At 41.4% G+C, this 23,350-nt stretch overlaps 3 protein-coding genes across 3 annotated transcripts; all 3 read right to left on the bottom strand.

Moving 5' to 3' along the window:
• Nucleotides 1–2,195: 2,195 nt before the first annotated feature.
• On the bottom strand, nucleotides 2,196–5,002 carry Pcdhb14 (protocadherin beta 14). The gene has a single exon (NM_001408739.1). It carries the CDS (start codon nucleotides 4,822–4,824, stop codon nucleotides 2,428–2,430), a length of 2,397 nt encoding a protein of 798 aa, NP_001395668.1. The 5' UTR covers nucleotides 4,825–5,002; the 3' UTR covers nucleotides 2,196–2,427.
• An 8,003-nt stretch (nucleotides 5,003–13,005) lies between these two features.
• Pcdhb6l (protocadherin beta-6-like) lies at nucleotides 13,006–16,860 on the bottom strand. Its single transcript, NM_001408915.1, has one exon. The coding sequence runs from the start codon at nucleotides 16,562–16,564 to the stop codon at nucleotides 14,174–14,176; it is 2,391 nt and encodes a 796-aa protein (NP_001395844.1). The 5' UTR covers nucleotides 16,565–16,860; the 3' UTR covers nucleotides 13,006–14,173.
• A 3,254-nt stretch (nucleotides 16,861–20,114) lies between these two features.
• On the bottom strand, nucleotides 20,115–23,133 carry Pcdhb12 (protocadherin beta 12). Its single transcript, NM_173099.2, has one exon. The coding sequence runs from the start codon at nucleotides 22,994–22,996 to the stop codon at nucleotides 20,603–20,605; it is 2,394 nt and encodes a 797-aa protein (NP_775122.2). The 5' UTR covers nucleotides 22,997–23,133; the 3' UTR covers nucleotides 20,115–20,602.
• Nucleotides 23,134–23,350: the final 217 nt, after the last annotated feature.

Below are 23,350 nucleotides of genomic sequence, written 5' to 3'. Positions count from 1 at the left end.
ATATGAAATGTACAGACTAAAAAAATTAAAAGAGATAGAAAATTGCTTAGCAGTTTACCATGGACTATAGTGGTGTCTCTCTCTCTCTCGCTCTCTCTCTCTCTGTGTGCTGTCTGTTAATGGACACCAAGTTCATTTTAGGAGTGATGGAAACATTCACAATTTTGATAGTGAATATATATGTATATATATCAATCTTTGGAAAATAATCACATATTAATTAAATCTCACAAAATTTTTAAATCTTAAAGCCTGAAAGGAAAAGAAACATTCATAGAACAAAAATGAGCTGCTTGAAAGCAAAAATATGATATCAGAGACTGAAATTTTAATCAGAAAAATAGAAAATTTAGAAAGTAAATGGAGAAGATCTGCTACATTCTGGTAAAAATAAAGACAAAATATAGTAATTAGGACAAAGGCAATAAAATCTAAGCTTTGTGTGCTGACACCAGCATGGAATCCCAGCACTTGGTAGGTTGAGATGAGATGGCAGCTTCAATGCCAACTGGCCATTAAAGTGGGTTCAGAACACCCTCGGGTACAATGAGATCACTTCTTAAAAAGAATGAAATAGAAAAAATTTAACACTAAGCAACCTACTTTGAGCAATCAATTAATCAAATAATGAAATCAAGAAGAAAAAAAAATCCTATCAAACAAACGAAAATGGCCACACACCACATGGAGACCAATGAGATTCGGAAAAGCAGTACCAAGAGGGAAATCTGTAGACATCAATGCCACTCAAAGAAGCAAGCTCTGAAATAAACAATCTGCCCCTGTGTTTCAAAGAACAACAGAACAAGAATGAACCAAGTTCAAAGTTAATAGACAAAAATAATTAGTAGGGCAGAAACAAGGAACTAAGATGCTGAATAATACAGAAAAGAGGAACAACAACAGCAGCAACAGCCTAACAACAGCAGCAGCAGCAACAACAACAACAACAACAACTCCTCAAAAACCCCAAAACCAAAAAATCCGACAAACAGTATGATAGACTAAAAATTAAAAAAAATTCAGAGATGAAAATGGAGACATTGCAACCAATGCCACAAAAACACAAAGGATAGTGAAATATGACCAACAGGCATCTGGCAACTAATTTTATAACCCAGACACAATCTCGAAGAAACTTAACAGGCCAATAATAGGAGTCAGTTATTTAGAACTCTTTCTTCGAAAAAAAAAAGGGGGGGGGCAAAGACCAAATGGCTACTGAGCTTCACCAACTATTTCAATCATAATTTAATTCATACTGATATCAGTTTTATGCATGTGGCTATACATGGACACCAAAAGAGGGCAATGGAGCTCTTTCTGAAGCCAGAACTAAAGTCTGTTTGTGCGCTACCAGACACTGGTGCTGAGAACTAAACTGGGGTCCTTAGAAGAATATTTCCTCTGAGGCACAAAGTCATCTTTCCAGCCCCTGATAGGGTTAATTAGATGTTTTAAGCTTATTGTAATTCTCTTTTTGAGAACTGATCTCATTTGTTAATTAAAATCTTATTTACTTTCATATGAAGAGCTTCCCTACTTTTTTCTATTTGGTTCTGAGCATCCTGCACGATGAACACCTGATTGGTTTTCACTGAGCTAAATAGACCTCAAGCTCCAGTACATGTGTTTTAGAACACTACTGACTCAGTGGAAATTTTCTTGTTAAAGCATACAAATGTGTCTTCTTTGTATCTACTCCTGTACGCATTAATCACGTGGCACATACTTCATGTTAAAAGAATGAGAATCACTATTTACATACCAAAGCCATTTATAGTAAACTAGCCGCAAGTGTACTAATAAGTCCACCATTTTTTGATATAACGGACCAAGTTTTTCAGAATGTTAAAAGACAGTTTAATTAACTTTTATCTATTTGGAAAGAAATACTTAGTTTAGAAACATAATCCTGATTACATAACGGTTCATTTCAAGAAAGAAAATAGGGCTCTCAGAATCAGCCAACAGAGCCATAGGATTTAGAAGCTCACACACACACACACACACACACACACACACACACACACACACACACACACACCATTTTCAGGATTGAAAATTGTTTTTAAAACTGAAAGCCATCATTTACAATAGCGTTAAATCCATCTTAGCAATAACTTTTGAGACACGAGTTCTTTGATTACAAGAAATCAATGCACATGCTCAGAAACCAGAAGCCTGAAAATATCTCTTAATTATTAAACCTTTTTTTATGTGATAAATACAAGTCCACGAACGTTTTGCACCTACATTGTGTGCTTGAGGGAAAGATGGCTAGCAAAAAAAATTGCAAGGAATACTCGACAATCTGAAACAGCTACAAATATGACTATCAGTATCTCGCTAATACAGACCTCTTTCCATGACTGAAATTATAAAAGCATCAGTGGATATACATCACATGAGGCCAAGGTGTGATTTCTAGCTAAACCCCAAACAATCCCTAAAATTGGAATTCTCCTCCGTGTTCCTGTAACCTTCATCATTCAAGAAGTTGGGAAGTACTGGTTTAAGAAATTTAAACTCATTTGTTCCAGTACCTCCTGTCAGACACACCTCGTACTGGTAGCTCTGGGATAGAGTCCCTGTACCGCTGACATCCACCAGGTGGCCAGGAAAGTGTCCGTCAGGCACAGAGCAGCCACCCAGGGAGGTCTCCCTGGCCCTCCTGCACAGCCTCACCCCCACGAACAGCAGCACAGACAGGAGGAAAAGAGAAGACACAGAGGCCAAAGCAATGACCAGGTAGAGTGTCAGCGCATTTTCTTCTTGTGCAGGATCGTGAGCCACCTCTGGCAGAGGCAGGTAAGGCTGAGAGAAACCATCCACCAGCAGCACGTGCAGAGTGACACTCGCAGAGCACGGAGGCTCTCCATTGTCCTTGACCAGCAGCAACAGCCTGTGCTTGGGCACATCGCGCTCGCTCAGCATCCTGGTGGTGCGCACCTCGCCATTGTGCGCCCACACACTAAACAGCCCAGGTTCCGTGGCCTTGAGCAGCTGGAATGACAGCCAGGCATTCTGCCCAGAGTCACGGTCCACGGCCACCACCTTGGTGACCAGGTATCCTGGCTCTGCCACCCTGGGCAGCAGCTCTGTGTAGGGCGCTGAGGCATTCTGCAGCGGGTAGAGCACGAAGGGCGCATTGTCATTGTCGTCCAGCACCACCACGCGCACCAGAGCCTGGCTGCTGAGCCCCGGTGAGCCTCGGTCTGTGGCGCTCACGTGGAACTCAAAGGCCTGTAGTACCTCATAGTCCATCGCCCTGAGCGCGAACAGCTGCCCGTTGTCAGCATTGATGGAAATGAGCGAGTCGAGGTCCAGCTGTGGGTCCTGGGGTGGTAGCAGGGAGTAGGTGATGTGGGCATTGGATCCTGAGTCTGAGTCTGTGGCACTGATGGTGCCTATGTGCAGGGCGGGGCTGTTGTTCTCACGGACAAACATGGTGTAGGAGGTTTGGGTGAAGGCCGGAGCGTTGTCGTTGATGTCAGACACCTGCACTGTTATGGTGTGCCGGGTTGTGAGCCTGGGTGTGCCCAGGTCTGAGACTGTGATGGTGATGTTGTACTCAGCTCTGTTCTCTCTGTCCAGTGCTCTTTCAGTTACCAACGTGTAGAAGTTGTCTTCATTAGGTTTCAGGAGGAAAGGAAGATGGTCTTGGATGGAACACACCATTTTTCCATTGTCTCCAGAGTCTGGATCTGAAATTCCAAAAACCGCAACTACCGTTTCAGGGGAGTTTTCTGGAATATCGCTGACCAGTAATGACATGGTGAGTTCAGGTGCGTTGTCATTTACATCCGTCACATTTATTACTACTGTGCATTTTCCTGAAAGGCCTCCCCCATCAGAGGCCTCGATTTCCATACGGTAAGACTGAGTTTCCTCAAAATCCAACAGTTTTCTTACTCTAATTTCTCCGGTGTCTGTATTTATTTCAAAAGCCCGAAGAACTTGATTTGAAGATTGAAAAAGCGAGTAGGAGAGCTCTCCGTGTGTCCCAGCATCTAAATCTCTTGCGGATACAGTGATGACAAGGGAGCCCACCGGGCTGTTCTCTTGAACCTGCACCTCATAGAGCCCTTGGGCAAATTCAGGGGCATTGTCATTAATGTCCAGAACCACAATGACAACCTGAGTAGTCCCAGTCTTGGGAGGTGACCCACTGTCCAGAGCTGTGAGTGTTAATCTAATCTGTGCCTGCTTCTCCCGGTCCAGTGCTTTGTCTAGCACCAGCTCTGGATATTTCCTCCCATCGCTGTGATTTCGGGTGAGAACGTGGAAATGGGAGTTGGTGCTGATTGTATAGTTCTGAACTGTGTTGCTCCCCACATCCAAATCTTGAGCTATTTTCAACGGGAACGTGGCACCTGGATGGCTGCTTTCCACGATTTTAAGGAGAATTTCATCTTCCATGAATTCAGGGGCATGGTCATTTACGTCTTGAAGCTGTATTTCCCCTTGAATAAATTGCACTGGGCTCTTTAGTAACACCTGGAAAGGTAGGATGCACGGGTTGGTGCTCCCACATAACTCCTCTCGATCCAATTTTTCTTTCATGAGCAAATTTCCACTCTTCTGCTCCAGCTGCAGGAGCTGTTTGTTCCCTTTGGAAAGAATCTGGGCACCCCTGATGACCAACTCCCTTAAACTCAGCCCTAAATCTTTTGCTAGGTTCCCCACCAAAGAACCTCTGTCTGTCTCCTCTAGAACGGAATACTTAATAGTTGCACTGCCTGCCTCCCACAGTAGTAACAGAAAGATAATGGCGGTCACTTGCCTTTTCTGTGGTGCCTTGTGGAGTGATGTCTTCATCATTCCTCTGCTCCAAAGGATGCAGCAGTTAATGCTCCAAGAATTGCTTTGTGAACAATTCAGGAATCTTAGCTATATAAATTTGAGCTTCTTTTCTTTTTTAATGTTGCTGGACACGGCTTATCTGCCTTTCCGAAAGGATCGATCGGCAGAAATGTAAAAAGCTTCCTTTCTCAGCAGCAAGAAATGGCTCTGACTTTACAGTCACAAATTCGCCAAGTTTTAGTTTTCTTAGCCTGCAGCGCCACCAAGCGTTCTGTTTTACAACTTCAGATAATTTTTCTTTCATAGTACACTGTAAAGGTTACAATGTGTGGCCCTCCTTTTAGGTCAAAGTGTTCTATTTGCTCCTTTCCCCTAAGTCTCACTTGGCAGCCTTGAGGTAGCTGATTTGTGTGTGAGAAATATATACCTTTCTCACGAAGGAAGAAACTCAGTACACAAAGCTCTGCAGAGGCAGTCGCTCATTTAAAACGTATCTATACAAGTTATCATTTGGTTTTGACCATAACACCATGAAGGAACAAACAAAATTTCTTGCTCTCGAGGAGTTTTCATTTTATTGTAAAAGTTACTAATTTATTTCTGTTTAAAATAAATATATTATTTTTTTAAAAAAATACAGTCTTTAACTTTCAAATGGCAATATGCCTGAAACTCCTGAAGGGTAACTAAAGGGAGATTTTTTTTTATTGTTTGTTTGTTTGTTTTGGTCTCTACGGTATACATTCTTTGGAACTATCCTTCATTTGTGCACTGTATGTGATGATCAATAAATTTGACTGGAGATGGTCACTCACTTTGTAAGTAGTCAGTTCTGGCTTAGAGTTCAATTGTAGTTTCTCAAATACAAAGAAGATAATGGGATCAATGTTGTAAAATCGATACTTTTTCAGGAAGGGTTTTGTCCTATGTGCTATAGAGAGGAGACCAGAAGGTGTACAACTTTTGGGATGTGGAAATTGTATAATTGAAAAACACTGAAGTTCCAACCAGAGCTATATAGTAGGAATGAAAGAAACAAATGCCCCCAAGAAAAAGGGTGCCACGAGGGACAAGTATCCCAGAATCCCAAAGAGTAAATGCTTCCTAGTCCACTTTGATTAAGTAAATTAAAAGTAAAATATCCATACATCACCTTGATACAATTTGCTTTTCTATGAGAGAAATTTGAAAAGAGCATTTTTATACAATATGGCAACAATAACCTATAAAACAAGCCTATGGATAGACATTAGAGGAGAAAATACAGATACTTGAGAAAGCAGAGAGTGAAGTTTGGAAGATATAATTGAGATTTATAGATATAAACACAATAACTTTGAACTCCCAATCTGTTAGACAAAAACTGTGCTTTTCTGGATTTTATTCTCAGCAATAAAATTTAGAATGAGTAGAAAGATATTTTCTGTATGGAAGTGATAATAACTTAGTAAGTGATATTTTTAAAGTTTCATATATTTGTAATTAAAATCAAATAAAATAAAACTTCAATCATTGGCAAAGTCACATTGCTGTAGAGAGAATGTGAGCATTTCTTTGTAGAATTTTTGTTTAAAAAAGGACTACTGGCCCTTACAGTCTCCATCTGCACCCAGAGCAGGGGCTATCCCACAGCTCTCAAAACCAAATTCTCCTAGAGAGAGCTGGTCTGACGGGAGCACTCTCACTCCAAAGATCACAGGCTCGCAGGCCCACAGGAGAGAAACGCTCCAGTCAGAGACAGCAAGACCAACTAACATCAAAGATAACCAGATGGAGAGAGGCAAGCACAGGAACCTAAACAACAGAAACGAAGACTACTTGGCATCATCAGAACCCAGTTCTCCCACCACAGCAAATACTGGATATCCCAACCCAAGGGAAAAGCAAGATTAGGATTTAAAATCACATGTCATGTTGATGATAGAAGACTTTAAGACAGACATAAATATCTCCCTTAAAGAAATACAGGACAACACAGGTAAAAAGAAGCCCTTAAAGAGGAAACACAAAAACCCCTTGAAGAATTACAAGAAAACACATCCAAACAGGTGAAGGAATTGAACAAAACCATCCAGGATCTAAAAATGGAAATAGAAACAATAAAGAAATCACAAAAGGAGACAACCCTTGAGATAGAAAACCTAAAAAGGAGACCAGGAGTCACTGATGCAAGATCACTAACAGAATACAAGAGATTGAAGAGAGAATCTCAGGGGCAGAAGATACCAAAGAAAACATTGACACAGTAGTCAAAAAATGCAAAAAGGGAAAAGGTTCTAACCCAAAATATCCAGGAAATCCAGGACAATATGAGAAGACCAAACCTAAGGATAATAGGTATAGACAAAAGCAAAGATTTCCAACTTAAAGGTTCAGTAAATATCTTAAACAAGATTACACAAGAAAACTTCCTCAACATAAAGAAAGAGATGCCCATGAACATACAAGAACTCTACAGAATGCCAAATAGACTGGACCAGAAAAGAAATTCCTACCATCACATAATAGTCAAAACACCAAATTCACAAAACAAAGAAAGAATATTAAAAGCAGTAAGGGAAAAGGTCAAGTAACATATAAAGGCAGACATATCAAAATTACACCAGATTTCTCAGCAGAGAATATGAAAGCTAGAAGATCCTGGATAGATGTCATACAGACTCTAATAGAACATGAATGCCAGCCCAGACTACTATATCCAACATAACTCTCAGTTACCATAGATGGAAAAATCAAGACATTCCATGACAAAACCAAACCTACACAATATTTATTTTTCTTCAAACCCAACCTTACAAAGGGTAATAGATGGAAAAGACTGATACAAGGAGGGAAATTACACCATAGAAAAAGCAAGAAAGTAATCTTATTGCAACAAATCTAAAAGAAGATAACCACACAAACATAATTCCACCTCCAACAACAAAAATAACAGGAAATAATCACTATTACTTAATATCTCTTAACATCAGTGGATTCAATTTCCCAATAAAAAGACACAGACTAACTGACTGGATATGTAAACAGGACCCAGTATTTTGCTGCATACAGGAAATACACTTCAGTGATAAAGACGGACACTACCTAAGAATAAAAGGCTTGGGAAATTTTTTCCTCGCAAATGGTTCCAAGAAACAAGCCATTCTAAAATCAAATAAAATTGAATTTAAACCAAAAGTTATCAAGAAAGATAAGGAACTCTCAATTCTGAATATCTATGGTCCAAATGCAAGGGTACCCACAGTCGTGAAAGAAACTTTACCAAAGCTCAAAACATACATCACAGCACACACAATAATAGCGGGAGACTTCAGCACACCACTCTAATCAATGGACAGATCATGGAAACAAAAAACTAAATGAAGACACAGTGAAACTAACAGAAATTATGAACCAAATAGATTAAACAGACATCTATAGAACATTTAATCCTAAAACAAAAGAATATACCTTGTTCTCAGCACCTCATGGTACCTTCTCAAAAATTGACCATACAATTGGTCACAAAACAGGCCTCAATAGATACAAGGGGATTTTAACAATCCCTTGCATTTTATCAAATCACCACGGACTAAGGCTGGTCTTCAATAACAACAAAAATGACAAAAAGCCCTCATACACATGGAAGCCAAGCAACTCTCCATTCAATGAAAACTTCATTAAGGAAGAAATAAAGAAATTAAAGACTTTTTAGAATTTAATGAAAATGAAGGCACATTCCCAAACTCATGGGATACAATGAAAGCAGTGCTAAGAGGAAAACTCATAGCTCTGAGTGTCTCCAAAAAGGAATTGGAGAGATCATACTTAGCAGCTTGACAGCACACCTAAAAGTTCTAGAACAACAAATGTCATCAAGGGTGCTGAGGGTGCCTGAAAGAGATGGGGAACAAGAGACGCAAAGAAGAACACCAAGACAAAAGTCTGATCAAGGTGACAATTTTATTTTTTTCCCAATTTATACCATAACAGGGGTAACAGAGGGAGGGGGAAGTGTGAAACATTTCCACAGGCCAAGGACACAGTATTTGTGTGGTCAGCTGATGTCAACTGGATGTCAGAAAGGTCACAGGTTTGTCATATCTATTGGTCAGCAGGATGTTGGTTTTTCAGAAAGGTTACAGGTCATCACATTGGGCATCTTGACATCAGATGTATTTCTCAGCAAGGTCACAACTTTATCATTATCATTATTCATCTTGACCACCAGATTTGTATTAGTCTTCTGCAGCTGGCTGGGGGTTTTCCATGAACCCAGTCATACTGAACTCTAACCATAATATTAACATCAATAATGGAGGGTTTCAAGGGCATTGCTCCCAACAAACAAAAGCAAATACAACCAAGAGGTGTAGATGGCTGGAAATAACTAAACTCAGAGCTGAAATCAACCAATTAGAACCAAAAGAACTATACAAAGACTCAACAAAACCAGGAGCTGGTTCTTTGACAAAATCAACAAGATAGAGAAACTCTTAGCCAGACTAGCCACAGGGCAGAGAGACAGTATCCATATCAACAAAATCAGAAATGAAAGGGGAGACAACAAAAACTAAGAAAATTCAAAAAATTATCAGATTCTACTACAAAAGCTTATATTCAACAAAACTAGAAAATCTGGATGAAATGGACAATTTTCTAGACATATACCAGGTACCAAAGTTAAATCAGGATCAGATAAACCATCTAAACCATCCCATTACCCCTAATAAAATCAAAGCAGTCATTAAAAGTCTCCCAACCAACAAAAGGATCAGCTGGGTTTAGTGTACAATTCTATCAGACCTTCAAAGAAGACCTAATACCAATACTCTTCAAACTATTCTACAAAATAGAAACAGAAGGAACACTACCCAATTCATTCTTTTAAGCCACAATTATGCTTATACCTAAACCACACAAAGACCCTACAAAGAATGAGAACTTCAGACTCATTTCCCTCATGAATATCTATGCAAAAATACTCAAATAAGTTTTTCAAACCAAATCCAAGAGCACATCAAAATGATCATTTTCCGTGATCAAGTAGGCTTCATCCCCAGGATGAAAGGATGGTTCAGTATATGGAAATCCATCAATGTAATCCACTATATTATCAAACTTGAAGGGAAAAAACACATGATCATTTCATTGTATGCTGAAAAAGCATTTGACAGAGTTGAACATTCCTTCATGATAAAAGTATTGGAAAGATCAGGACTTCATGCCTAAACATAGTAAAACCCATATACAGCAATTCAGTAGCCAACATCAAACTAAATGGGGAGAAATTTGAAGCAATCCCACTAAAATCAGGGACTAGACAAGGCTGTCCCCTGTCTCCCTACCTATTAAATATTGTACTTGAAGTCCTAGCTAGAGGACTTAGAAATCAAAAAGAGGTCAAAGGGATACAAATTGGAAAGTAAGAAGTCAAACTATCACTATTTGTAGATGATATGATAGTATACTCAAGCGACCTCAAAAATTACATCAGAGAACTCCTATATCTGATAACTTCAGCAAAGTGGCTGAAGTTAACTAAATTAAATTTAGTTAAAATTAACTAAAAAAATAGCCTTCCTTTACTCAAAGGATAAACAGGTTGAGAAATGACACCCTTCACAATAGTCATAAATAATAAGATGTAACTCTAACCAAGAAATATCTGTATGACAAGAACATCAAGTCTCCAAAGAAAGAAATCAAAGATCTCAGAATATGGAAAGATCTCCCAGATCATGGACTGGCAGAATTAATATAGAAAAATGGCCATCTTGCCAAAAGCAATCTATACATTCAATACAATCCCCATCAAAGTTCCAACTCAATTCTCCATAGAATTAGAAAGAGCAGTTTGTAAATTCATTTGGAATAATAGAAACCCTGGATAGCAAAAATTATTCTCAACAAAATAAAAGAACTTCTGGAGCAATCACCATCCCTGACCTCAAGCTGTATTACAGAGCAATAGCGATAAAAACCTGCATTGTATTGGTACAGAGACTGGCAGGTAAATCAATGAAAAGGAATTGAAGACCCAGAAATGAACCCACACACCTATGGTCATTTGACCTTTGATAAAGGAGCTAAAACTATCCATTGGAAAAAAGATAGCATTTTCAACAAATAGTGCTGGTTCAACTGGAGGTCAGCATGTAGAAGTTGCAAATTGACCCCTTCTTATCTCCTTTTACAAAGTTCCAATCCAAGTGGATCAAAGACCTCCACAGAAAACCAGATACACTGAAACTAATAGAAGAGAAAACAAGGAAGACCCTGAACACATAGGCACAGGAGAAAATTTCCTGAGCAGAACACCTATGGCTTTTGCTCTAAGATCAAGAATTGATAAATGGGACCTCATAAAATTGCTTCTGTAATGCAAAGGACACTGTGATTAGGACAAAATGGCAACCAACAGATTGGGAAAATGTCTTTACCAATCCTACACCCTATAATGTCTATCATATACAAAGAACACAAGAAGTTAGTCTCCAGAGATTCAAGTAATTTTATTAAAAATTGGGGTACACACCTAAAGAAAGAATTCTCCACCGAGGAATACCAAATGGCTGAGAAACACATAAAGAAATGTTCAGCATCCTCACTCATCAAGGAAATGCAAATCAAAACAATCCTGAGATACCACCTCACAGCAATCAGAATGAGTAAGATCAAATACTCAGGTGACAATAGATGATGGCGAGGTTGTGGAGAAATAGGAACACTCCTCTATTTTTGGTGGGATTGCAAGCTTGTACAACCACTCTGGAAATCCGTCTGGTGGTTCCTCAGACAATTGAACATAGTACTACATAGTACTTAGGACCCAGCTATACCACTCCTGGGTATACAACCAAAGATGCTCCAACATATACCAGGGGCACATTTTGTTCACAGCAGCCTTATTTATAAGGCTAGAAGCTGGAAAGAGCCCAGATGTCCCTCAACAGAGGAATGAATACAGAAAATGTGGTCCATTTACTACTCAGCTATCAAAAACAGCGACTTCATGAAATTCATAGGCAAATGGATGGAACTAGAAAATATCATCCTGAGTGAGGTAACACAGTCACCAAAGAACACAAATTGTGTCCATTCACTGATAAGTGGATATTTGCCACAAAGCTTGTAACACCTAAGAAAAATTTATAGATCATATGAAGCCCAAGAAGAAGGAAGAACAAAATATAGATGGTTCATTTCTTCCTAGAAGGGAGAAAAATATAGGAGGAAATACAGGGACAAAGAGTGGAGCAGGAACTGAAGAAAATGTCATTCAGATACTGCCCCACCTGGGGATCCATCCCATATGCAGCCACCAAACCCAGTCACTATTGCCTCACCAAATCCAGTCACTATTGCTGATCCCAAGAAGTGCTTGGTGACAGGAGCCAGATATGGGTGTCCCCTGAGAGGCCTTACTGATACAGATGAGGAAGCTTGCAGCCTGAGTACAGGGACCCCAATGGAGGAGTTAGAGAAAAGACCGAATGGGTGGAAGGGGGTTTACAACCCCATAGGAAGAACGACAATATCCACCAACCATGCCCCACCAGAGCTTCCAGGGACTAAACCACCAGCCAATCAGCACACATCACACATCGAGGGACTCATGACTCCAGAGGATGACATTGTCCAGCATCAATGGAAGGAAAATCCCTTGATCCTGTGAAGACTTGTTTCCCCCATGTAGGGTAATGCCAGGGCTTTGAGGTTGCACACACACACACACACACACACACACACACACACACACACACACACACACACACACACCTTGTTCTGAAGGTCCTTGCACATTCTCATCCTTGAGGGCAGGAGAACCAGATCTGCATGCTCTAACTTCTTCTCAGCCATTTCTTTCATACACTATCCTCTTTAGCCTAGTAAGTCAAAGTTCCAGAATCTTTTAATTTAGCAATTAGATTTACACTCTCAATCCACAATACATCTACAGAGTAAATTCACTGTCAATTAATAAAGATAGAAACTGCCCAGCTAGACAAGATAAAATTCACCTAGACCACCTGGATTGGAATCATCTTCCTCTGTCGTCTCCATCTTGATTTCTCTCCTCCTCCTTCCTAGACTTTTCCCCGCCTACCCTTTCTTCTCATCCAATGATAGGGAACACCGTATCCTGAACCTGCCTTGCTTCATAATGACATTATCCTACATAAAATTATTATTATTATTTTAAAAAGGACTGCTGGATGACTGGTAACAAAAAGCAAAGATTTATTCAACTTTTACAAATATCTTGATGCTAAAAGACCATACTCTCCTTACACAACGCTCACAAACTATAATTTAAAATGAATTGACAGTTCAGTAAAATCTACACTTAAGTAATATGTGTTGATTATTAAAATGCACAGAGACATTCCTAGTTATGCATACATAGGGTAAGTGTCTTAGTGTTTAGAGTTCCTTACATTTAGAGATGCACCTGATAACCAACACGAGACTAAAACGTTCAGTAATACCAAGTATTTACATTTAAAATTTTCTCCAAACCAATAGTAAAATTAATCACTTGTTTAAAATGAAATCTCAAAGGCTTTACATGTAATATACTTAAAAGATTGCATGATTTCATATTCTATTAAAATATTTTACTTAACTTGTCAGATACAGGTTAGTGCTACTAATTAAAAAACAAACTATGAAGCATAATAGAGAACAAGTGGAATCTCCAGAAACTGTCTTTCTAAAAAGTACAATCTCAAAAATAATAGCAATGGTACAGGCCAGGCCAAGCATGATGGAAAAGCCTTTAGTCACAGTACTAAGGTGACAGATGCAGGTAGGTCTCTCTGAGTTCCAAGGCAGCCAGGTCAATTTAATAAGTTTCAGACCATCCCAGGCTACACAATGGCACACCCTTTTACTTCCACCACTCACAAGAGAGAGGCAGTGGATCTACAGAATGAGTTCCAGGATAGCCAGGGTTACATTGAAAAACCTGTCTCCCTTGATGCCCCAGAGAAAGGAGATGTGAGGGGGAGGTGAGCTGGAGGTGAGTGGGTGGATGGGTGGGGGATCACCCTCTCAGAGGCAAAGGAGAGGGGGGATGGGGTGAAGAACTCTTGGAGGGTGTACCAGGAAGGGGGCAACATTCAGAATATAAATAAACAAGAAAAAGAAAAAAGAAATAGGAGATCCCTGTCTCTGAAAACCAAAATAGAAAAGGAAAGAAAGGAGAATTGATTTAGCTCAGTAGTTTATTTTGCTTAACATGCATGAGACACTGGATTCCATTTCCAGGCACTATTCCAAAAAGTAAGGACATAAGCTTCTGCTAATACACATCAATAGCATGCAGGTATAGGTTAAAAGGTATTTCTAAGCTTAAGCAGAATTTACTAGTACACTAAAGTATTTAGATGAATAGGAAGCTATTCCGAAGAGTAGGACTTTGCTCTGTGTTCCTCTCAGGTTCCACAGAAGGAAAGTGTGGGTTAATTGCCTTACGCAATTTGAACTCACCAGTCCCAGTGTCTCCCCTCAGACACACCTCATACTGGTAGCTCTGGGAAAGAGTCCCAGAGCCGCTGACATCCACCAGATGGCCAGGAAAGTGTCCCTCAGGCATAGAGTAGCCATTCAGAGAGGCCGCCCTGACCCTCCTGCACAGCCTCACCACCACGAACAGCACCACAGAAAAGAGGAAGAGCGAAGACACAGATGCTAAGGCGATAACCAGGTACAGGGTGAGCGTATCTTCAACATCCTTCGTGGAGTCCTGCGCTACCTCGGGGAGAGGTAGGTAGGGCTGAGAGAAGCCATCTACCAGCAACACATGCAGCGTGGTGCTGGCAGAGCGCGGAGGGTTGCCATTGTCCTTGACCAGCAGCAGCAGCCTGTGCTTGGACACGTCACGCTCACTCAATAGCCTAGTGGTGCGTACCTCGCCATTGTGCGCCCACACACTGAATAGTCCAGGTTCGGTGGCCTTGAGCAACTGGAATGACAGCCAGGCATTCTGGCCTGAGTCGCGATCTACAGCGACCACCTTAGTGACCAGGTAGCCAGGCTCAGCCACCCTGGGCAGCAGCTCTGTGCAGGGCACAGAGGCATTCTGCAGAGGGTAGAGCACAAAGGGTGCATTGTCATTGTCGTCGAGCACCACCACGCGAACCAGCGCTTGGCTGTGGAGTGCAGGAGAGCCTTGGTCTGTGGCGTTCACTTGGAACTCGAAGGCCTTCAGGGACTCATAGTCCAGTGCCCTGAGAGCAAACAGTTGCCCATTGTCTGCATTTATGGAGACCAGCGAGGAGAGGGCCAGATGCGGGTCGTTACGCGGCAGCAGTGAGTAGGTGATGTGGGCATTGGTGCCTGAGTCTGAGTCTGTGGCACTAATGGTGCCTATGTGCAGGGCAGGGCTGTTGTTCTCATGGACGAACAGGGTGTAGGAGGTTTGGGTGAAGGTGGGGGCATTGTCGTTGATGTCAGACACCTGCACTGTTATGGTGTGCTGGGTTGTGAGCCTGGGTGTGCCCATGTCAGTGACTGTGATGGTGATGTTGTACTCAGCTCTGCTCTCTCTGTCTAGTGCCCCATCTGTTTCCAGAGTATAGAAATTCTCCATAGATGGTCTTAGAAGAAATGGAAGATTGTCATCTATGGAACACATAACCTGCTGGTTACTTCCTGAGTCTGCATCTGAAACGCTGAATACTGCCACTATGATACCTGGCAAATTTTCAGGGATGGGGCTGTTGAGTGAGGATAAGATCACTTCCGGAGCATTGTCATTCATGTCCAATACTTGGACGACTAAAGAGCATTTTCCTGTTAGCCCACCACCATCTAGGGCCTCGACATCCACATGGTAAAATGGAAATGCTTCAAAATCCAACATGCTTTTCAGTCGAACTTCTCCTGTCTTAGTGTTTATTTCAAAAGGCTCATTAAGGCCATCATCTTGAGACAGTCCATAGGACACTTCCCCGAAGGATCCTGTGTCCAAATCTCTTGCTGAGACAGTAATAAGCAGTGAGCCAACAGGGTTGTTCTCAGGGACTTGAACCTCATAGAGCTCCTGAGCAAATTCTGGCGCATTGTCATTTATGTCTAAGACCAGTATTTGAATCTCTGTGGTCCCAAACCTGGGCGGAGACCCACCATCCACTGCAGTGAGCTTTAGTCTGAGCTGGTCTTGCTCCTCACGGTCCAACGCCTTGTTCAACACTAGCTCAGGGAACTTCCTGCCATCGCTGCGGTTTCGAGTGAGCACGTGGAAGTGAGGGTTATCATTGACAGTGTAGCTTTGAATGCTGTGGCTGCCCACATCCAAGTCCTGTGCCATTTTCAAAGGGAATATCTTTCCAGGTGGAGTTATTTCTGATATCTTAAGGAGCATTTCTTTGGCAGGAAACTCTGGGGCATGGTCATTTATATCTATAACTCTCAGTTCAGCTTGATAAAACTGCAAAGGATTTTTTAGTAACACCCGGAAAGACAGCACACAAGGTTCTGTGGAGCCACACAGCTCTTCCCGGTCCAGGTTTTCATTTAGTACCAAATCCTGGGTCTGTGGGTCAAGCTGTAAATACTGTCTGTTCCCCTTGAAAACCACTCTAGCCTCCCGAGCAGCCAGTTCTCCCACCCTTAGTCCCAAGTCCTTAGTCAGGTTGGCCACAAATGTGCCACGTCCTGTCTCCTCCAGCATGGCATACTGAATTGATTCTGAGCCCACCTCCCACAAAAGCATGAATGTAATCAAAATCATCACTTGCCTTGTCTTGCACCACACTTCTGTGTGTGACATCTCTATTGGCTGATCCCAGAGGAAAAATCTCTTCCAGCTCTTACGCACTGAGGTAACTTTGGCCTTCCCGAAAACCTTTGCTGTGGAATTGTAGATTTGATCTTACAGATTCTCAGTGACTCCTCTTCCCCGGAATCCCTAGCTGCAGCAGTAAATGGTTCCTGTATTTTTGCGTCAGCTTCTAGGTGAATTGGTGCCTGAGGATTCTCAAGGGTTCTTACTCATTCTCTTAGCCTACACCGCCACCATGCGTTCAAATCAATAACTTCATGAGAAATCTTCAGATCAACACTGAGCATTATAAAGACTTTTATCCAAGTCTGAGCATTATAAAGACTTTTGAGTCGGTGTTTCCGAACTGAGTGTGGGAAGGGTTTCTTAGGAGACTTGTTTGTGTGTTCATCCTTGAGTTTAGCTTTTAGATTGGTTTACAAGACCAATCTATATCTTGAATCCAACTGTCTGCTGACCTAACCCCTTAGGTCTTCAGTGTATTTACAAATCATTCTCTCTGGCCATGTCAACTTCCCATAATCAACTATGGTTCTTTAACGGTACACATGATCTCTGATGAGTTCTGTAAATTCACGAGTTTAAGATGTACACTGTTTAATTGTCCCAATAAACACATCAACAAATTATTGAAAATGTGAGCATTGGTCAGAAACATAAATGTTGAGCTAAACACTAACTTCTCTAAAATACACGACTCATAGATGGCATGAGCAACAGACTTACTTGTGATAAAGTCACATGAGGGCAGTAATGGTAATAATCATTAGGTCACTGAGAGGAAAACTACAGCCAAAAGGTACATACGATAGCAGAATAATAACAAAATGAATAATTTAAATAGGAATGAGAAGAAATGGATATTTGTCATAAGAACTTTAAGGTTTAACTTCATTTCTAGGCGAGTAAAATTGGTCATTGATTTGATAGATTTGGGGGTTTTATTATAACTTTTCATTGGACAAAACACCCTCATGTTGATTGATCAAAGTCTAAAAATATATTATTCTATTGTAATCTATCTGTGGCATGTTTCAGAAAATGACACTCACAAACTACCTCTACTCAGGCACAGCGTTGAACAACTGCAATCCCAGAACTTGAGAGTCTAAGACAGAAGGACAGCAAGTTCAAGGGAAGCCTCGGCTACAGAAAGACTGCGTCTCACAAAACAACAAATAGAAAGTCAGATAATGTGACGTGGATTACGTTTAAACACACCATGGAATTTAATGACTGAACATTGTGGTTATATTCTGTTACCATCCTGCTGTTTTCTGATAAATTCAAGACTGTCTTTAAGTATCATTTTAAAATGTGGGTAAGTACCCATACAGGAACATAATATATGTTAAATACGACTGGTTGCTGATGGATTTTGTATTTATTTAAAGATAAATTTATTGAAGTCAAGCAAACTTCACAAAACAGCCAAGACAATGGAAGGTGTGAAATTAGAATATATTAAAAATATTTTAACTCTTAGTAAAGCAAATCTAAAATCTGATGGTTGAGATCATCTTATAGCTAGAAATCACATGTGTACATTCAGTGGAATAAAGAGAACCACTATCAGGATCCTCTAGGGTTTACTAGAAAAACCCCTTCTGAGCCTGTGAATAACAAATGGGACTAACAAAATAAAACTGACCATCAAAGACCGTGGTTTCTGGATCATTTCTAAATGTTCCTTTCAAATGGGATCATGGTTAGCCATTGTTGTCAATTTGATTGTAGTACAGACAAGATTGGTCATTACCTCCTGCAGTGTCTGTGAAGGGTTCCCTAGAGAAATAACTGAGGCAGGAAACCCATACTGCATGTGGGCAGCACCATCCCCTAGGCCAGAGTCAGAATCAGAGAAGAAAACAGAGAAAGAACTCCAGGTAAGCAGTCTCTCCTCTAGGCTTTTGTCACCTCAAAAGGTCCTCTTCCTTCAGCGATGGACTGAAACCTTGAGCCAAAACAAATGTATCCTCCCTTGTTTTCTTAGCACATTACACCACAGTGTGTGTGTGTGTGTGTGTGTGTGTGTGTGTGTGTGTGTGTGTGTGTGTAACAGAGGGTGCTCTCAGTTCTGATTCCAGTTTAATGGCTTATTATCTCACAAATTACTTTATTCATTTTCTGTGGCTACATTGGCACCAGGTGTCTTCAAATATGGCTTAAAGAGTATTCCCAAAGTAAAAACAAATTTTTATCAGCATTATAACATTTATTGTTCTCAATCTAGACAAAGAAACATCCTTTAAGAACATTGGTATTTAAATGAGAAAGATAGTATCTTGATATTACCCTCTGCAGACAAAAAATCTGGGGTGCTAACAATTCAGCTAATAATGATTTAAAATGTATTTTTTTAGTAATAAACAAGTTGATCAAAAAGAACTTTTAAATTTGTTTGAAAGTGCTTTTGAGATGGGAAGATGTTTTGGTGAGTAAACCACTTGTCTGCACAAGCATGAAACCCCTGGTTCAAATCCCAGTTTTCCTCTAGGGAGGTGGGAGGCAAACACAAGAGAATCCCTAGAAGCTGTAGGGTAGGCTAGGCTGGTGCATACAGCAGAAAAACAGCAAGGGGACCCTGCCTGAAATGAAATAGAAGGCTATACCAAGGTATCTTCTGACCTCCATGCAAATGCCTTGGTCCACACATGCACACACTGTATGTACACACACACACACACACACACACACACACACAGTGCTTGCCAACTAGAACAGGTTTTAGCAAGAATATGGATAAAGTTGTATGGGGAGATATTGCTGCTTGTAATGTAGGTTGGTGCAACCAATCTTGAAATCTCGTTGGAAACATCTATTGAAAGTTTACTCATACAACTCTATCCCCAAGAAGTGAATGTTCATCCCAAATGCAAATATGCATCTAATCAAAATATATATGTAACAATGTTCATAATATTATTTATAACTAACAAACCAAAGTAATAAAGTGTGGCATACACAACCAGAATAACAATTTATGACAAAAATTATAAAATAACAACCATTAAAGCAGTATTATGCATACATTTCATAAACACAATATAGAATGAAAGAAGCAACTGGTAACTTACAAGAAATTTACATAAACTCAAAAGAGGCAGGACTGTAGATTGGAAGTTAGTACACTTGCTATGCTTAGGCCAATTGTGCCCAATTTGAGTGGCACCCGCCATGCTAGTAATATTTCATTTTCCCATTGCACTGATAGCATATGTTCTTACTTTATGCAAACACATTTAGGGGAACATTAAGGGTTTTTTTTTGTCACGCTATAATTTGACTTAAAGCCTTCACTTCTTTTTTGATCACAGGGATCAATACAGGAAAACACGAACAAAACAAAGCAGAATAAGTCAAAAACATCCATAACTATTCTATTGCATTCTCAGATACCGTGTGCAACATCATTTATATTCATCCCACCAACAGTGAGTTTAATAAAGAGAACGCTGTACAGCAGTTTGCCTTTTCAACTTAGCATCGGAAAGACTGTCGAGAAACAAGATGGCTAGAATAAACAGAAAACACAACTAGTATTTGATTTTTATTAAGGTCGCTCACCACAGCTGAGCCTACTCATGCATGCTCACAATCCCAACATAGGACAACAGAGGCAGATGGACTGCCACAAATTCAAAGTCAGTCTGTACATAGTCATTTCAGGTCACCCAGGGCTACAATTTAAGACCCTGTCTGAAATAACACAACAAAGCAAGGCATCTCTAACAATGAAAGTGGTTCCAATTCGTTACAGCGAATATGAGTTCCCCTCCAAAGCAAAGTTATAATAATTGTAAAAAAAAAAAAACAACCCAGCATGCACTGGTATGGCGTAGAAATCTAAACAAACACAATGGAGTAGAACCAAATTCTCTAGAGTAGGATCACATCTGAATAGTTTGATTCAAAACAAAGGATAAAATGAACATATATCTCAGGAGTTGATTCACGGCACTACACCATTCTACATCAGGGATAGTTAAGGAAAAATGAGGTAACCACCACTTCAAAATCAGTGCTCTAATAGAATCCAACGCTATTGTGCACAACAGCGTTTTCTCTTTCTTCAGCAGCAGCAGCCTGGGTCGGAAGGATAGGAAACAATGGTTTAAGAAAGTTAAACTCATTTGTTCTAGTACCTCCATTAAGACACACCTCATATTGATAACTCTGGGACAGGGTCCCAGCACTGCTGACATCCACTAGGTGGCTAGGAAAGTGTCCCTCGGGCACAGAGTAGTCACCCAAGGAGGCCTCCCTGGCCCTCCTGCACAGCCTCACCCCCACAAACAGCACTACAGACAAGAGGAAGAGAGAAGATACAGATGCCAAGGCAATGACTAGGTACAGTGTGAGAACGTCGTAATTATCTTGCATGGAATCCTGTGCCACCTCAGCCAATGGTAGGTAAGGCTGCGAGAAGCCATCCACCACTAGCACGTGAAGAGTGACATTGGCAGAGCGCAGAGGATCGCCATTGTCCTTGACCAGCAGCAGTAGCTTGTGCTTCTGAGCATCTCGCTCACTCAGCAGCCTAGTGGTGCGCACTTCACCATTGTGTGCCCATACACTGAACAGCCCTGGCTCTGTAGCTTTAAGTAGCTGGAACGACAGCCAAGCATTCTGTCCAGAGTCGCGATCCACAGCCACCACTTTGGTGATCAGGTAGCCGGGCTCTGCTGCCCTAGGCAGTAGCTCAGTACAGGGTGCTGAGGCATTCTGCAGTGGGTAGAGCACGAAGGGGGCATTGTCATTGTCATCCAGCACCACCATCCGCACCAGAGTCTGGCTGCTGAGTGCAGGCGAGCCTCCATCTGTAGCGCCCACGTAGAACTCGAAGGACTGCAGAGCCTCATAGTCTAGAGCTCTGAGCGCGAACAGCTGCCCATTGTCAACATTGATGGAGATGAGCGAGTCGAGGGCCAGCTGCGGGTCATCAGGCGGCAGCAGCGAGTAGGTGATGTGGGCATTGGAGCCTGAGTCTGAGTCTGTGGCACTGATGGTGCCTATGTGCAGGGCGGGGCTGTTGTTCTCGTGGACAAACATGGTGTAGGAGGTTTGGGTGAAGGCAGGGGCGTTGTCGTTGATGTCGGACACTTGCACTGTTATGGTGTGCTGGGTTGTGAGCCTGGGTGTGCCCAGATCTGAGACCGTGATGGTGATGTTGTACTCAGCTCTGTTCTCTCTATCAAGTGGCCCCTCAGTCACTAACGTGTAATAATTCTCAAATGTGGGTTTCAGGAGAAATGGGATATTGTTCGGAATAGAACACACCATCCTTCCATTGTCCCCCGAATCAGAATCAGAAACACTAAAAACAGCAACTACAGTCTCTGCGGAATTTTCTGGGACCAGGACTGTGAGCTTCCTAATTGTCAACTCTGGGGCGTTGTCATTCACATCCAACACCTGTACAGCCACAGTGCATTTTCCTGAAAGGCCTCCTCCATCTGTGGCTGCGATTTCTATGTTATGATTGCTAATTTCCTCAAAATCCAGCTCTTTGCTCAGATGGATTTCTCCAGTGATTTCGTCTATTACAAATGGTTGAAATACCCCATACCCTTGAAACAGAGAATAGGTCACATTGCCATATACCCCAGCATCTAAATCCGTGGCAGAGACCGTGACAACAAAGGCATTGAGGGGATTATTCTCAGGAACTTGCACCTTATAGAGTGACTGTACAAACTGGGGGGAGTTATCATTGATGTCCACAACTTCTATGTGAACTGTGGTGGTTCCTGAGCGGCGTGGGGTTCCACCATCCAGAGCAGTGAGGATTAAAGTGAGCTCAGGCTGCTCCTCCCTATCCAGGGCTCTGTCCACCACCAGCTCTGGGTATTTCCTGCCATCTGTGCGACTGTGAGTAACGACGTGGAAATGGAGGTTGGGATTGACTGTGTAGTTCTGAACAGCGTTGCTCCCTATGTCAGAGTCCTGAGCTGCCTTCAGAGGAAACACAGTTCCTGGATGGGCGCTCTCAGGAATTGTTAGAAGCATTTTCTTGTTGGGGAACTCTGGAGAATGGTCGTTTATATCTGTGAGCTGCAGTTCAGTTTGGAAGAACTGCATAGGGTTTTCCAGTATGATCTGGAAGTTCAGCACACAGGGTTCTGTCTCTCCACACAGCAGTTCTCTGTCTAGTTTTTCCTTTAAGAACAAATTCCCAGTCTCTGCATCCAGCTGCAAAAGTTCTTTGTTTCCTTTGTAATGGATTTGAGCTCCTCTAGAGGACAGTTCTCCAACCCTGATCCCCAGATCTTTCGCCAGGTTAGCCACCATATAGCCACTCTCTGTTTCTTCTGGCATGGAATATCTAATGGCCTCAGAGCTAGACTTCCACAATAACGACAATATAGTAAGAAAAAAGACTTGCCTTTGCTGTGGTATTTTTGCTAGTGCTGTCTCCATTGTTCAGATTCAGTCCTGAGGGTGCTGCTTCTTCAAGTCAATTACAATCCACTCATGAGGGTCCGGGAAGATATTGGAGTAAATCTGATTAGGAAGGTGTCTTCTTCCCAAATAGTCACAAAAACACGTCCAATCACTTCCACCTCCAAAGCTTCCTAAATTCTGCTTTTCAGGTTAATGACTTCCTGTGAGTCTGCAGAGCTCATTCTCCATATTCTTAGCCTGCAGCGCCACCAAGCGTCCTTATTTCCTCTTACATTTCATTTTGCTATTTCAACTCTCATTTTAAACCTGATGTGTTTAAGTGCCCTTTTAATTTGAACAAGCAGCCTGTACTGTGATTTCAGTTCTTAG

Source organism: Rattus norvegicus, chromosome 18 (assembly GCF_036323735.1).
Source record: "Rattus norvegicus strain BN/NHsdMcwi chromosome 18, GRCr8, whole genome shotgun sequence".
In the NCBI taxonomy this organism is placed as follows: domain Eukaryota; kingdom Metazoa; phylum Chordata; class Mammalia; order Rodentia; family Muridae; genus Rattus; species Rattus norvegicus.
This window is presented reverse-complemented; position numbering and strand designations above follow the sequence as displayed.

Coding starts and splice junctions, on each gene's coding strand:
- Pcdhb6l (NM_001408915.1), bottom strand. CDS start 16,564: ATGTCACACACAGAAGTGTGGTGCAAGACAAGGCAAGTGATGATTTTG.
- Pcdhb14 (NM_001408739.1), bottom strand. CDS start 4,824: ATGATGAAGACATCACTCCACAAGGCACCACAGAAAAGGCAAGTGACC.
- Pcdhb12 (NM_173099.2), bottom strand. CDS start 22,996: ATGGAGACAGCACTAGCAAAAATACCACAGCAAAGGCAAGTCTTTTTT.